At 40.6% G+C, this 13,590-nt stretch overlaps 1 protein-coding gene across 7 annotated transcripts in view; it reads left to right on the top strand.

Annotated features, from left to right (window-relative positions):
- LARP1B (La ribonucleoprotein 1B) overlaps positions 1–13,590 on the top strand; it is a 108,598-nt gene that overhangs the window by 57,756 nt on the left and 37,252 nt on the right. For 6 of the 7 annotated variants that reach the window (XM_065597679.1, XM_005282756.5, XM_065597682.1 and 3 more), the window contains 3 exons: positions 2,501–2,644; positions 2,936–3,104; positions 7,234–7,378. In XM_065597679.1, the coding sequence (XP_065453751.1) occupies position 2,644; positions 2,936–3,104; positions 7,234–7,378 (315 nt within the window). In that variant the 5' untranslated portion in view covers positions 2,501–2,643. Of the gene's footprint in view, positions 1–2,500; positions 2,645–2,935; positions 3,105–7,233; positions 7,379–7,949; positions 8,019–13,590 lie in introns of all 7 variants that reach the window. The other variant, XM_065597678.1, reaches the window with a different exon arrangement.

Genomic DNA, 13,590 nt, shown 5'->3' on the forward strand with positions numbered 1-13,590 from the left:
ATGTCCAGCACATTCCTGGTTTGTCAAATCTAGTGCTTCTCTGCAGGAGTTCAGCCTTTGTTTTTGGCATAGACCCGATTTATCCTGGCTGGGATTCTTCCACTGGCCTCTCTGGTCTGACTGTCTCAGTTTGGCAATTAGTACCTCCCATAACAGCCTATCCCACACCACCATACGTATCCCAGACACAGTATTGCCCACCATACTATCCCAGGGTTGGATAGGTATACTTATGGGGTGCCAAGCTTCCTCAAAATTGCATGCACCACTCACATTTCCAAAAGGAACTGTATTGTGGCTGCAGACACCAAGCAAAGGCATATTGAGAGCACTAATATGCACATCATTCAGATCTCCAGAGGAGAGTCATGACCCTTGGGTTCAGGGGGCAGTCAGTGCTTGTTCCCCTGAGCCACCATTTAGATACAGGACTTTGGCACTCACAAAGAATTTCCTGCTGAAACATTAGCTTACAGTGAAACAGACTCTAGGTAGAGTTGCTTAAGCTTTTATAGGGCAATAAACTTTAAATTTCTAAAATGATCCATAGTACTGTTAGTAACTGAGCTTGGGAGCAATCCAATTATATACATAGCTGAGAGTTGAAGCCTTATTCTTTTTCTAGCACTGCACCAATAAAAATAGAAGAATCTGAACATTTTATAAACAGCTCACTTTTGGAAGAGGAGGAATCTCCTGACCAAATGACCTAAGTTTGCACCACAAAGTCTGCTCCAGGCCCTCCTGTGGCACATCTGTCTTCAAGACACTGTCCGTATGTGACGGGTTCAGTTACAAAGATGCCCTTGGGTGAGACACTCACCTGATGTGCTGGAATCACCTCTGAGCTCATTTTCCCTGCCAGCTTCGGACTCCAGAACCCTGCCTTGTTGAGCCAGACATGCTAGTCTGCTGCAACACAGACAGGTCTGGTCCTCGCCCCCAAAGCTGCAGACTTCAACCAAAAACTGCTCAGCAGATCACCTATCTCCAGCACCCAGACACCCAGTTCCCAATGGGATCCAAACCCCAAATAAATCCATTTTACTCTGTCTAAAGCTTATACAGGGTAAACTCATAAATTGTCCACCCTCTATAACACTGGTATAGAGAGATGCACAGCTGTTTGCTCCTCCAGGTATTAATCACTTACTCTGAGTTAATTAATAAAAGTGATTTTATTAAGTATAAAAAGTAGGATTTAAGTGGTTTCAAGTAATAACAGACAGAACAAAGTAAGTCACCAAGCAAAATAAAGCAAAAACACGCAAGTCTAAGCCTAATACATTAAGAAAGTGATACAGGTAATACGTCACCCTCGGAGATGTTCCAATAAGCTTCTTTCACAAACTAGACTCCTTCCTAGTCTGGGCCCAATCCTTTCCCATGGTACACTCCTTGTTAGTTCCAGCTCAGGTGGTAACTAGGGATTTTGTCATGACTGGCAGCCCCCTTTGTTTTCTTCCACCCCCTTTTTATAGCTTTGTCACAAGGCAGGAATCTTTTGTCTCTCTGGGTCCCCACCCCTCCTTCTAAATGGAAAAGCACTAGGTTTAAGATGGATTCCAGTATTATGTGACGTGGTCATATGTCCTGTGAGACCTCATTCTTCATTACCCATGAGCTGGCCCACCCATGAAGGTTTGCAAGTAAACAGAGCCATTTACAGGCAATTGTCCTAGTCAGTGGGAGCCATCCAGATTCCAAACCACTATTAATGGCTCATACTTTGCATAATTACAATAGGACCCCAGAGTTGTACTTCATATTCCTAGTTGCAGATACAAGAAGGATACATTCATACAAATAGGATGAACACGCTCAGTAGATTATAAGCTTTGTAATGATACCTTACAAGAGACCTTTTGCATAAAGCATATTCATTATATTCTATTCACACTCATTAGCATATTTCCATGAAATATATGGAGTGCAATGTCATACCGTATATATGTGAATTTTAGAGCAATTTGAATGTTACAGCTGCCCCAGAGGGAACTGATTTTATCTGCAGAACACCTTGGTCAAATGATCCCAAACTTGCACTACTAACTTTATCCCTTGTCACGATGAGGTATTGAAATTTTCAGAACAATCTGAGTATGGCTGTAGATTTGAGAACACTTAGAAATATTAGCTGTTTAGAGCGTTCATATTCCAACTAAATTAATACAACAACCTTAGGGTCCTGATGATGCAGTACAGTTTCCAAGAGAATGAGTGTGCCTGTGGACTTTAAAATATTTCAAAATATTGTTAAAGAGCAAATGTCAGCCTTAAATATGGAATGGCTAAGGCAATTCATAAGTTTGTTTTGAAATCCGTTATACTTGAAAATCACTTCCTGCTTTACTAGTCAGCTTCTATGATGTTTGACTTATGCTTTAGAGTGCAAAACTATGTACCTAATACCCGTGGAATAATTCTCTGAGGCTATTTATTCATGGTAGAACCTCTCAATTGATTATCTATACAGTACTATTTTTTTTCTCTTTAAAAGCTTGGCGCCGTGATAGAGAGAAAAGAGATGACCATGATGAAGTTTCCAGTGTGAGAAGTGAAGGTGGCAGCATTCGAGGATTCTTTAGAGGCAGAGGAAGAGGGCGTGGCAGAGGAAGAGGGCGTGGCAGAGGAAACCCTCGAAGTATGAGAGTAGATGTTAAAGATGGAAAATATAACTTAATATTAAGATTTAAACATTAAGTTATACAACCCCCCCTTGCCTCAAATCAAATTCTGCATATTAATCCATGTGCTTGCATGTCACATTGCAAGTAGTATATCTTGAACACTTTTTATTGAGAACAGATACTGAATGCCTGTTACACAAATAATACAATTTGTTTATATCCCTTACAATATTTTTGTATTGAATTTTTCTCTTTATCTTAAATTATTTTCCTTCCCCTTACTCCTCACTCCATTCTTTTTGAAGTGAACTATGAGTATTCGTATGGTTACCAAGAACTATATGGTGAAAGGACCAATCAGCCATTTCAACCAGAACTTAATGCTAGTATGATGTATTACTATGACGATGGAACAGGAGTACAAATGTATTCTGTGGATGAAACACTGCTCAAAGAATACATTAAACGTCAAATGTAAGTACACTGCTTAATGTATGAATACTTTTTTTAGACAAAATTCAGGCATCTACTTAAGATAAAATAATTCATTTCAAACAATGTTTGACCTCTGTCTTCAGTATACCACTTAAGTAGCGCTGGAGATCCTAGCGACCAACCATTTGAGGTTTATCCATTACTAGTAAATATCTGCTTAATTATGCTGAGTAATGGGGTGAAAAAAACCTGAATATCTGAGAAGTGGGAACTTTGAGAAAGATCTTCAACCTTCTGGCACTATAGTCTGCCTTTAATCCACATACCTTCCTTATTTATGGTACATCTCCTCCTTTATTTGGGCTTGACATTGAAGAATGGATGGATGTCTGCTTGTCTTTAGAGTACTGTTGGTCTGTTATCATGTAAGACTCTTTCCTGGGTATGTAGCTCAAATTTCTGAAGGGACTTCCCCCATTTGTTCTCAATTTCATTTAAAAAAAAATCTTTTCAGCTCTGTATTTTGTCAGTGTGTTTCACCTGAAAGAACCAAATAAGAATGTTTTTAAATGAGCCATATACTTGATTTTTTCAATAATCTGAAATACTTACTTTTCCATGTACGTCATTAAGGAGTGAGAAACCATTCGGAAGGCCGATTATCGCAAAGAGGCATATCATGCAAAATCCTGGAACACACTAAGTCACTACTGAAAAGGGACATTTTCCACCACAGGCTGATATTCTACACTTCTACATTTGCCAGTGGCATTTCTCTGTGATGCCTTTGTGGTGGATTATATTGCCCTTGTATTCCATGAAGCAATTTGCTTATTTTACTCTTGCTTCTTTTGTTACAGTTGATCCAAAAACAAAAAGAAGAAAAAGGCCTCTTAAAGGGCAGAAAGTATCTGACATATGGCTATCAACTTCAATCCTATATTACAGTTTTTTGTAACTCCTGCTGCCAGGCCCCTCTGAGACCTGACAGTGGACAATACAGCTCCATGTCAGGATAATCGCCCTCCACTGTCCTCAGACAAGTGAGGGAGGAGCACAGACGCTCCACTGTTGGTCAGATTTTTGGGCATGCAGTGTAGAATCCAGATCTTCTAAGGTAGGACAGATTGATGTCCCCCTCTGATGCTCAGCAAAATATCAGACACATTGGTCACTTCTGATGTTGTTTGTATTTTCTTTTAGCAACAAGTATTGTATTTTCTTTTGGCAAGTGTCAGTTAAAGGCTTAAGATCGCTGGTTAACCAGCATTATTGGTCACCTGGCCTGTTCGAAATCCTAAGATTCATTGGTTGTGGAATTTGCCTTTCATGAGAGAGACTGTTGAGCAGGTTTAGAATATAACCTTTTCATTTTTTTCCCTCATTTCAAATGGTTCTGGGAATCTGTGAGGTTCCATAATCTCTTCTTTTCTCGTTGCATTTGAACAAAGGGGTAGAAAGCTACATTTCTTCCTCAACTATCTTTTAAATGTCATCTAAATGGAAATCTTTAACATTCTGCTTCTGATATTTTTCTAATTATAAATTATGAAAGCTAGAATGCCAGAGAGGGAAGTTCATGCAAAATAAACTTGTACAACAGAATGTTCAGCCTTCCAGAGAGGAGTTCTTTTTGGAGTCCAAGAAAGTAAGGATATTTTGGATAAGTAAGGTTGTATCCTTGTGTATAAATGAGTTTTAGAACTATTAATCTCTTAATATGAAAAATGTTAAATCTCCATCTGAGATTTGAGAGTATTTCTGATTACAGTAAAGAACAAAAATGTCAAGATAGAGCAATTCTGTACATGTAACGGGGACCAACTTGTTTGGGGAGGAGGATTATTATAGGTATGTATATTAACATTTATTTAAAAAAAATGTAACTAAATATATATTGCATCAGACTTACTTCAAACATTATGTTGATTCTTCAAAAATGCTTTAGTTCACATCAAAAAGTAGATTTCATTTAAAGTTATCACAGGAGTATATCCAAACTTGCAGCTCTGGAGGGGAGGGAAAATAAGTTCAAAAGACTTCAGAGAAAAACAGGAAGAACATGAAAATAAACATTTTCATTAATGTTCTTTCAAATTCCCTCTTCCAGAATGGTGGATACCAGTAAAGTAGTTAAGAGTTTGAGTCAACTTCTTCAGTTTCCTTTATTCATTCCTGCTTTTGGAACTTGGGAGATTAGGTCGAACAATCTTGGGTTTTACCTTTACCTTATAGATGTAAAGGTAACATATTAGTTAACAGTGTTAGTGTGTCTGTACCAGGGCCGCCCGGGGCGGGGCAAGTGGGGCAATTTGCCCCGGGCTCCGCAGGGGCCCCCACGAGAGTTTTTCAGTGCCCCTGGAGCGGGGTCCTTCACTTGCTCTGGGGGCCCTAGAAAACTCTCACAGGGCCTGGGCCCCCCGGAGCTGCTTCTGCTCCGGGTCTTTGGCAGCAATTCGGCGGCGGGGGGTCCCTCCACTCCGGGACCTGCTGCTGAAGTGCCCTGAAGACCCGCGGCAGGGGGTCCTTCTGCCCCGGGACCCGCCGCCGAAGTGCCGGGTCTTTGGCGGCAATTTGGCGGCTGGGGGGCCCCCTGCTGCCGAAGACCCTAGGCCCCCTGAATCCTCTGGGCGGCCCTGGTCTGTACTTGTTTTGTCTTAAGCTGGAAAAGGTTAGGAATTCAGAATAGCTTGTGGAATATTATTGCAGGGAATAAAGGTTGGATCCTATTCAGTTTGCATAGGGACTCATTGATCAAAGTTTACTTTGCTTACAGCATGCTGAAGAAGTTCCTGCTTTTCAGGTAAAAAGAGCCTTAAAGACTCTTCTGTGCTGGTTCAGATTTTAAGAGGAGGCTTACATCTCTTCCAGTTCTGAAGTTTTGTATCTGTTCTCTGCTGGAGTTAAGTCTTTCATGTAGAGTGCTAGCTCTTCAAACTTCTTTGGTACTGAAGGCTATGAAAGAATAAATTGGGTTCCTCCTTTACAGCTCAGAGTCAATGGTGACATTGTGGTCTCCTTTTTGGTACCTTCCGTCTTTAGTTCAACTTCATGAGAGGTCTTCACGTAATATGATTCTCTCCAGAAACCAAAATTCCTTTCATCTACAGTAATGCCTTACCTTTTCAGCATTCAGATCCTTTCAGCATTCTACTCTCAACTCCCTTTTTTTCCTAAAGTATCCAGTTCCTAAAGGACCACAGTCTCACACAGGATCTGTCAGAGGGGCCCCGCTTTTTGGTAGCCATTGCCAGTTTGAGCTTCCATACCTCTTCCCAGGATGTCTTCAGGTTTATATTTTCTGTAGTGGCTCCCAGTTATAATTCCTTCATGTCTTTACACCATCATTTGATTTGGTAGATCTTGACATCTTGGGATCATTTCATAAAGCAACTTAATCACCCTAGAGACTCTCCTCTTCCCTCAACCTATCCCTCCCCTGACCTGGGATACCTAGAGAGCCTATTGCACCTTTTTCCCCCTCCCATGTCTCACTCCCTTAATATCCTTTATTTTTGAAGAACTTCACTTTTGCCAAGTATCCTTTGGAGCATTCAGGCACTACGCCTCAGTGTACTGAACAAAGGAAAGTGTGTTTTTCTGCTTGCTTTCTTTCTCACCTGAGCTTGCATGAAGATATGATCTAGACTGCGTGCTTGTGCCTATGCCTTCGCTCTAGGATAGGGCACCTAAACATTCTGATCTTTAGCAACCTGAGTAGTAGAAAAAGCTGCAGATCCAGGATGGAGATATTGATACAACTATATGGAGCATCATCCATATAAATGCTGAGAGAATACCATTTCCCTCTCATCCATGTAAGAAGGAGAAAAGAAAGATCAGAAAAGGGATATTGCTTTTCTATTTTGCTTTTGTCATTCATTTATGCTAATTGGGCGAATGAAAAATGAGGCCTCGATTATACCTCGGATGAATGTACTGTACTGATCACCTTAAAGTACTGTTTCATTTGGCTTACTTAATTACCTAGGCTGTTTTTATAACTTTTAGCTCATAAGTAACAAACATACAGTGATAAATATCAATCTTTTTGATAATAAAATATACCAAGTTTTGTAATAAAGATTTTGACAAGGATGAACTTGAATTCAAAATTAAAGAGACTATACCCTACACTGGGCTTATATTTACATGTTTCTCTCTCCAGTGAGTATTATTTCAGCATAGAAAATTTGGAAAGAGACTTTTTTCTGAGGAGAAAGATGGACCAACAAGGATTCTTGCCTATTTCTTTAATTGCCAGCTTCCATCGTGTGCAAGCTCTGACTACAAATGTTAACCTAATTTTAGAGGTAAAGTGATTTAAATGCATGTGTACAAATGTTGTATAGTTTAAAATGTATTACAATGAAATCTTGAAAACTCCATTCACCTTTTTGCAAGTGGCAGGGTGTAAATATTTCTTGGTGAGCGTGGCTGGCCTAAACAATCAATTTCTTCAGAATATAGTTTGTTTTTGTTTTTTTAAAGTTGCCAGCCAATTAAGGCTACACGAAGAACCTTCCAGCTGTGAACAGTATAAACTGATGCAGTGCTGTCTGCTAGCAGATGGCACTGCTGCTGCTCATAGCTTTGCCAAGAAGTGGCAAAGTAAAACTAACAAAAGGTCTTTGCTATTGCTTTTCAGAAATCGGTAGGCAGTAGTGAAACTGTCAGTCATGTCTGTTTCACATTGCCGTTGGTAAAGCTGCATAGCAACAGGTAGACAAGTAGTTATTCACAGAGTGGGGAAAATTTCAAAAAACAGAGACTGGAGAAGGTGGAGAGCAATAGAAACTTTCCTCTCCCCTTCTTGCAGCAGCCAAGAGTCTGGGAGAAGGTTAGAGAACTGAAGAGCCCTTCCTTTTCATGCCTCCCCTTCAGCATCCAGGAAGCATTGTAGAGGGAGAAGACCAGAATGATGCTTCTCGCAGCAGCTGGTGGGGTTATGTGGTGAGCTTCAGATTTATCAGATACCTACTATCAAAGATGATCCAAAAGATGGAGTCCCAAGCCAGGGAAAGCACCCTAGTAGAAATCACAGTATCATGAGGTAGCCTGGAAACTGCACTGCTCATTGGTGCTAAACCTTATTGGTATGTTCTCTCCCCCCCACCCATCTTCAGTCTAGTACCTCCAACCAGTTAGTCCTCCAGGTACTAGGTGTTTGTCAATCCATGCTAACAAGAATTGGGTTACACTGATAAGGATCCAATAAGTAGACGATGAATGGAAAAGTTATTTAATTCTTTGACCGCTACACATTCCCACTTTGGGATGCACCAGCAGTGCAGCTCTGATGGTGGAACGATTCATAGCCAGACTCATTGGAGCATTCTTGCACTCCTTCCTGCCCCCACTCCCTCACTGTGCGTACTCTGAGGATGAGGCTATAAAGTAGGTGGCACTCTAGCTGTCTGTTTCTTCCAGCTACATTTGCAAACAGACTGGAACCCTTCGAGATCCACCTTTTCAAGCAACTCTGTGCTATTAGCTAGTTTTGGGAGTAGTTTAATTGTTTTATTTTATTGAAATGTGTTTTGTTTTACAATTATCAGGATACTTATAGGTTCTGCACCCCAGGGTGGTTCCCATATTCTGAGGCAGATCTGAAGGGAAGGTAGCCAGGATTTAAGATGTGCCTCTTCACTATTGTCTCTTCTCCCCCACTCGTATGAGGTGTCTCATGTGCTATCGTAGGGACATTTTCCTTTCCAGTGCACAGTATGCAGGACTTCTACTTCAAGAATCCATAAGGAGTGTCAAAATCTGCTCCAAGCCCTCCTGCTGCAGGAGGTCCTATAGACCAAGTCCTCTAGTGCTGATGAATCTGGTTCCATGAGTGAAGAATGGCCTGCATTGGCCCCCATTCTTTTGGGAACTAAGAGGAAGCTTTCTAAGTTTCTGTTCAAGATACCATCCTCTGATCCAGGAAGAAGGGTGGTAAAGCCTTTGGTACCAAAGGATCCTCATTCCTAATGTAGCAGAATGGTCCAGGTGTCAGTCTCAGCAGAGCCGATCTTGTTAGGAGTTCCCTTGAATCCAGTACTCCTGGTTTTGGGAAGAGTTGTGGTACATAATGCCAGCCCCTGTCAGTAGGTCCAGTCACTGTTCCAAATTGCTCTTATTCCTCTGGATTGGGTCCTATAACATCCTTAGATCCTAGACTGAAGCGTAAGGTGGCTGGTCAGCGTAAATCCCTAAAAGCATGTTATACTCTTTCTGTAACGAGTGCTATTACTCTGAATGTCTGGTCCAATGCCTCTGTGCTATCAGTAGGACAAGTTGGATCTGCAAATAGTTGTAGGAATAGAAGTCCTACACAGTAAATCCTTGTCTTCAGGGTAATTTTAGATTCCTAAACAGGAAAAGTCTTCCTTCCAAAGGAAAGATCCTTAAATATGGATCCATTATTAGACTTCAGGGGAACCCCAACCTGACAGTAATGTTCTTCCTCAGGCTGAGCTGGCTTCAACAACCTATATAACTCCATGTACTCATTTCAGAATGAGAGCTCTGTAACATAGGCTGGTGAAAAATTACCTGCCAAGTTCAGACAGCATGTCCTTAAGTTATTTCTCCCAGAAGAGGAGCTCCTGTCTCTTACATGATTGACACAGTCAACATCCTGAAAGGAGTGGCATTCGAGCCTCCACTCCCATCAGCAACTATCAGTTGGATGCATCCACTCTGGGGTGGGAGTGCATTTCAGTGACCTAATAACCCACAGTCATTGGAAGCACTTGGAAAAACAGCTACATATTAAGCAACAGAGGGTCCTGTGGCACCTTTAAGACTAACAGAAGTATTGGGAGCATAAGCTTTCGTGGGTAAGAACCTCACTTCTTCAGATGCAAGTAATGGAAATCTCCAGAGGCAGGTATAAATCAGCATGGAGATAACGAGGTTAGTTCAATCAGGGAGGGTGAGGTGCTCTGCTAGCAGTTGAGGTGTGAACACCAAGGGAGGAGAAACTGCTTCTGTAGTTGGATAGCCATTCACAGTCTTTGTTTAATCCTGATCTGATGGTGTCAAATTTGCAAATGAACTGGAGCTCAGCAGTTTCTCTTTGGAGTCTGGTCCTGATACATATTAGTGTATTGGAGTTGAAGGTAATCAGTCTAGCTCTCAGATCCTTTCTGCCTCACAAGACAAAGTACTCTGACAATTCGACAGCTATGTTCAATGTGAACAAACAGGGAGGAGCTCATTCCTCACAACTACATAAAGATGTTACAGTGCTACAGAGCTGGTGCATACCTCATATTTACCTGATAGCTCTTCACCTAATGGGAAAAAACAAGCTGGTGGATTGTCTCAGCAGAGACTAAGAGGGGTTAACGAATGGTCTCTAAATACATCAGTTGCAAAGAAAATCTTCACTTTTTGGCATCATCCAGAAGTAGATCTGGTCACAATGAGACATGATGCCAGATGCCTGAGCTTCTGCTCCATTTCAAATTCATTCCTACTCAGCTGGAGATTAGGTCTTTTCCATACCTTTACCCATTTTTCTTTTAATCCAGAGAACAAAACAGAAGATAAAAACAGAGTAATTCTGGTTGCTCAGGCATGGTCAAGACAAAAGTGCTTACCAGCTCTCCTTCACCTCTTCAAGGTGTAGTATAATGTTCTCTACCAGCAACCGCAGATCTGTTTATCCTCAGCAGGATGGCTGGATTTTGCATATGGACCTGTGGTACACCTAGGAGCAGGGTCTGTAGGACACTCACTGATTTAGAGAGAGCCGGTTTGTCAGATGTACAACACATCCTGCTAAACTCCAGAAAGCAATCTACTCGTAAATGCTCTTACCCCAGGTGGAGAAGGTCTACGAAAGGTATAGTGTTAAAAGTCTATGAAGGATTTTTAAAGGTTTAGGAAGGGTATAGTGCCAGACAAGGATTCTGCGTCATCATGGGACCTTAACTTAGTCCTTATTCAATTTGAGACCATCATCTGAAACTGAGTGCTTAGTGTTTTATCTATCAATCAAAACAGCATTCATTGTAGCAGTAACATCTGCCAGAACCATAAGCGAACTACAAGCCTTGAAGGCAGAGCCTCTGTTCAGTTTTCTATAGAAAGTGTTCCTTTATCTACATTCAAATTTTCTGCCCAAGGTAGTAACTGTCTTCCATCTTAACTAGTCAATTAGTCTACAGTCTTTCCCAGACTTATTGCACATTCAAATGAATCACAACTGCACATATGAGATGCTAAATAGGCAGTAGCCTTCTATCTGAAAAAGAACTAGACTTCAGAAAGTCCTCAGATCACTTTATTTCATATAGATAATCGTAATAGGCAATCCCATCACAATGCTTATCCAAATGGGTTAGACTGCATATGAAGGAGAGTTACAAACTAGCTTCTGCTCCTCTTCCTGCAAGAGTGAGGGCATACTCCCCCAGGGCTAAGTCAGTTTCTATAGTATGGCTTAAACATATTCCCATTATTGAAATCTGCAGAGTTGCAACATAGTGCTCTGTACACATTTACTAAATGTTGTCCGCTTGATTTAGGATCTTGATACGTGAGGTGCATCTGGTAGCGGAGTACTCAGTCTCTGTTGAAATAGGATGCAGTTTACCATTTTCTTCAATTGACAGTACTGCTTATCAAATTATGTTAAGAGTGGGAATGTGTAGAGGTCACTGAAAGAAGAAATGAAGGTTACTCCCCTGTAACTGGAGTTCTTCAAGATGGATTCTACACATTCACACTCCCTGCCCACCTTCCTCTCTACTTCAGAATCCTAATTAAAATCTTGGACCTAAGAAAGCAGTGGAAGGAACTGAGCTGACCAGAGTGCCATGTCCCCTTTTATACTTTTGGCCTCAGAACATTCAGGAACAATGAAGAGAAGGATTGGGGGAGATGTGAGAGCTCTTCATTGGAACTGATACAAGAAGGTTTTACTATGAGTTGTACTGCTAGTGCTTCCCAAAAGCATGAATGTGTGGAGTCCATCTTGTAGAACTGCAGTTACAGGTTAGTAACCTTCATTTTACTAGAGCAATTGCTCTAAAGTATTTGCTATAATTAAGGTTGCAAAATGGTTTTCATTGATCCTCTGTTTAAAATTTCTCATAATATTCTGAAAGTTCATTTTCTGCTAAAACGTTCCATGCTTGGTTTCTTAGTTTCCTTTTTGGGGGGCAGAAGGGGAAGAATTGAGCTAATTTTGAGCCATGTTTGATTGTATATTGTTTTGTAACAACTTTTTTTTGCGGGGGTGGGGGGAACTGAGTACACTTTTAAATTGAAATTTTGCATGTAAACCGTGCTCACTGAGAGGAGTACTGTCTCCGCAGATTTCAAAACAATTGGTTTTGATTAAGTATGAGGGTTTGACATGTGCATACTGTTAAAACATTTAAGTTGTAATGTACATGCTTCACAAGAGATGCATTGGAAATGTGTGTGCAGCTAAATAGGAACTGATTGGAAACTTACTGCCAACTTATGTCTGTTTCTAATTATCTTTCTTTAGAAACAAACTTGAAATCTTTTGTACGTAACAAAGTTATTCAATTAAAATTGAAGTCAGAAAATTAAATGTAAGGTATTCTAGTAAGTGTAAAATAAGAATTTAAAGTTTCAGGTACCTCACCTATCTGAGTCATCCTGCCAATTTTTGTGATTGTAGAATCACGTATTTTAAATTAGATTTTTTTCTTAAGAATATGCAAAAATAGAACAGTGCAATAATTGAGAAATTTTGTTATGGTAATTTAAATATTGGCGGCAGGATAAAGGAATGCAAATAGATCTTGTAATTTCATATTTTTAGCTCTGTTTTCTTTTAACATGGCTCAGACATGATGGCTTTACTAAAAACATTTTTAGATTACAATTTTAACTAATATACGCTGATCTTATGGTCATGCTCTGGCCCTTTCTTGTGTTGTTGTTTTTTTTTAAATTCCCATTCTTAAACTTTCTCTTCTCTGTTGCTGTGTTAAAGAGCCACACCAACATGAGAAAAACGTGCATTTCATTCCTCAACCTCCATAGTCAAAGTAGACAAACTGGAAGGATCACCTCCTGCAAATTTCTAGTTATTTTTCATCGTAGTCATTACTGGTAATAGTAGGTATGAATTGGATCAAGTGTGATTTAAGCTGGCTGTATTCTGTTAAGGTTTCAACAGCGACGTTAAGCTAACAGCACTATACACATACTATTTGTGATATGAAAAGTAATACTCTTAAGATAAAGTATACAAAATGTCCTATAAAACAGTGATTCTCAAACTTATTTAATTGGGACACCCTTCTTTGTGTCTATGGTCATTTATCATCATCCCTCTCTTCACCCCCCCTCCCCCCGCCACAAGTACATATTTAACCACCCAGCTCTGAAGGCAGAGTGGAGAGCAGCAGCTGCTGGCCGGGCCATGTGAAAAGTGATTTTCATTGATATCACTTTTCACAGCAGCTTTAGCACCCCATTGCCACCATTACTTCTGCGCTGCTGCTGCCATTCCAAGGCTGACAGCCAGAGCCCCCACCGCCTCCTG

Source organism: Chrysemys picta, chromosome 5, assembly GCF_011386835.1.
Source record: "Chrysemys picta bellii isolate R12L10 chromosome 5, ASM1138683v2, whole genome shotgun sequence".
In the NCBI taxonomy this organism is placed as follows: Eukaryota; Metazoa; Chordata; order Testudines; family Emydidae; genus Chrysemys; species Chrysemys picta.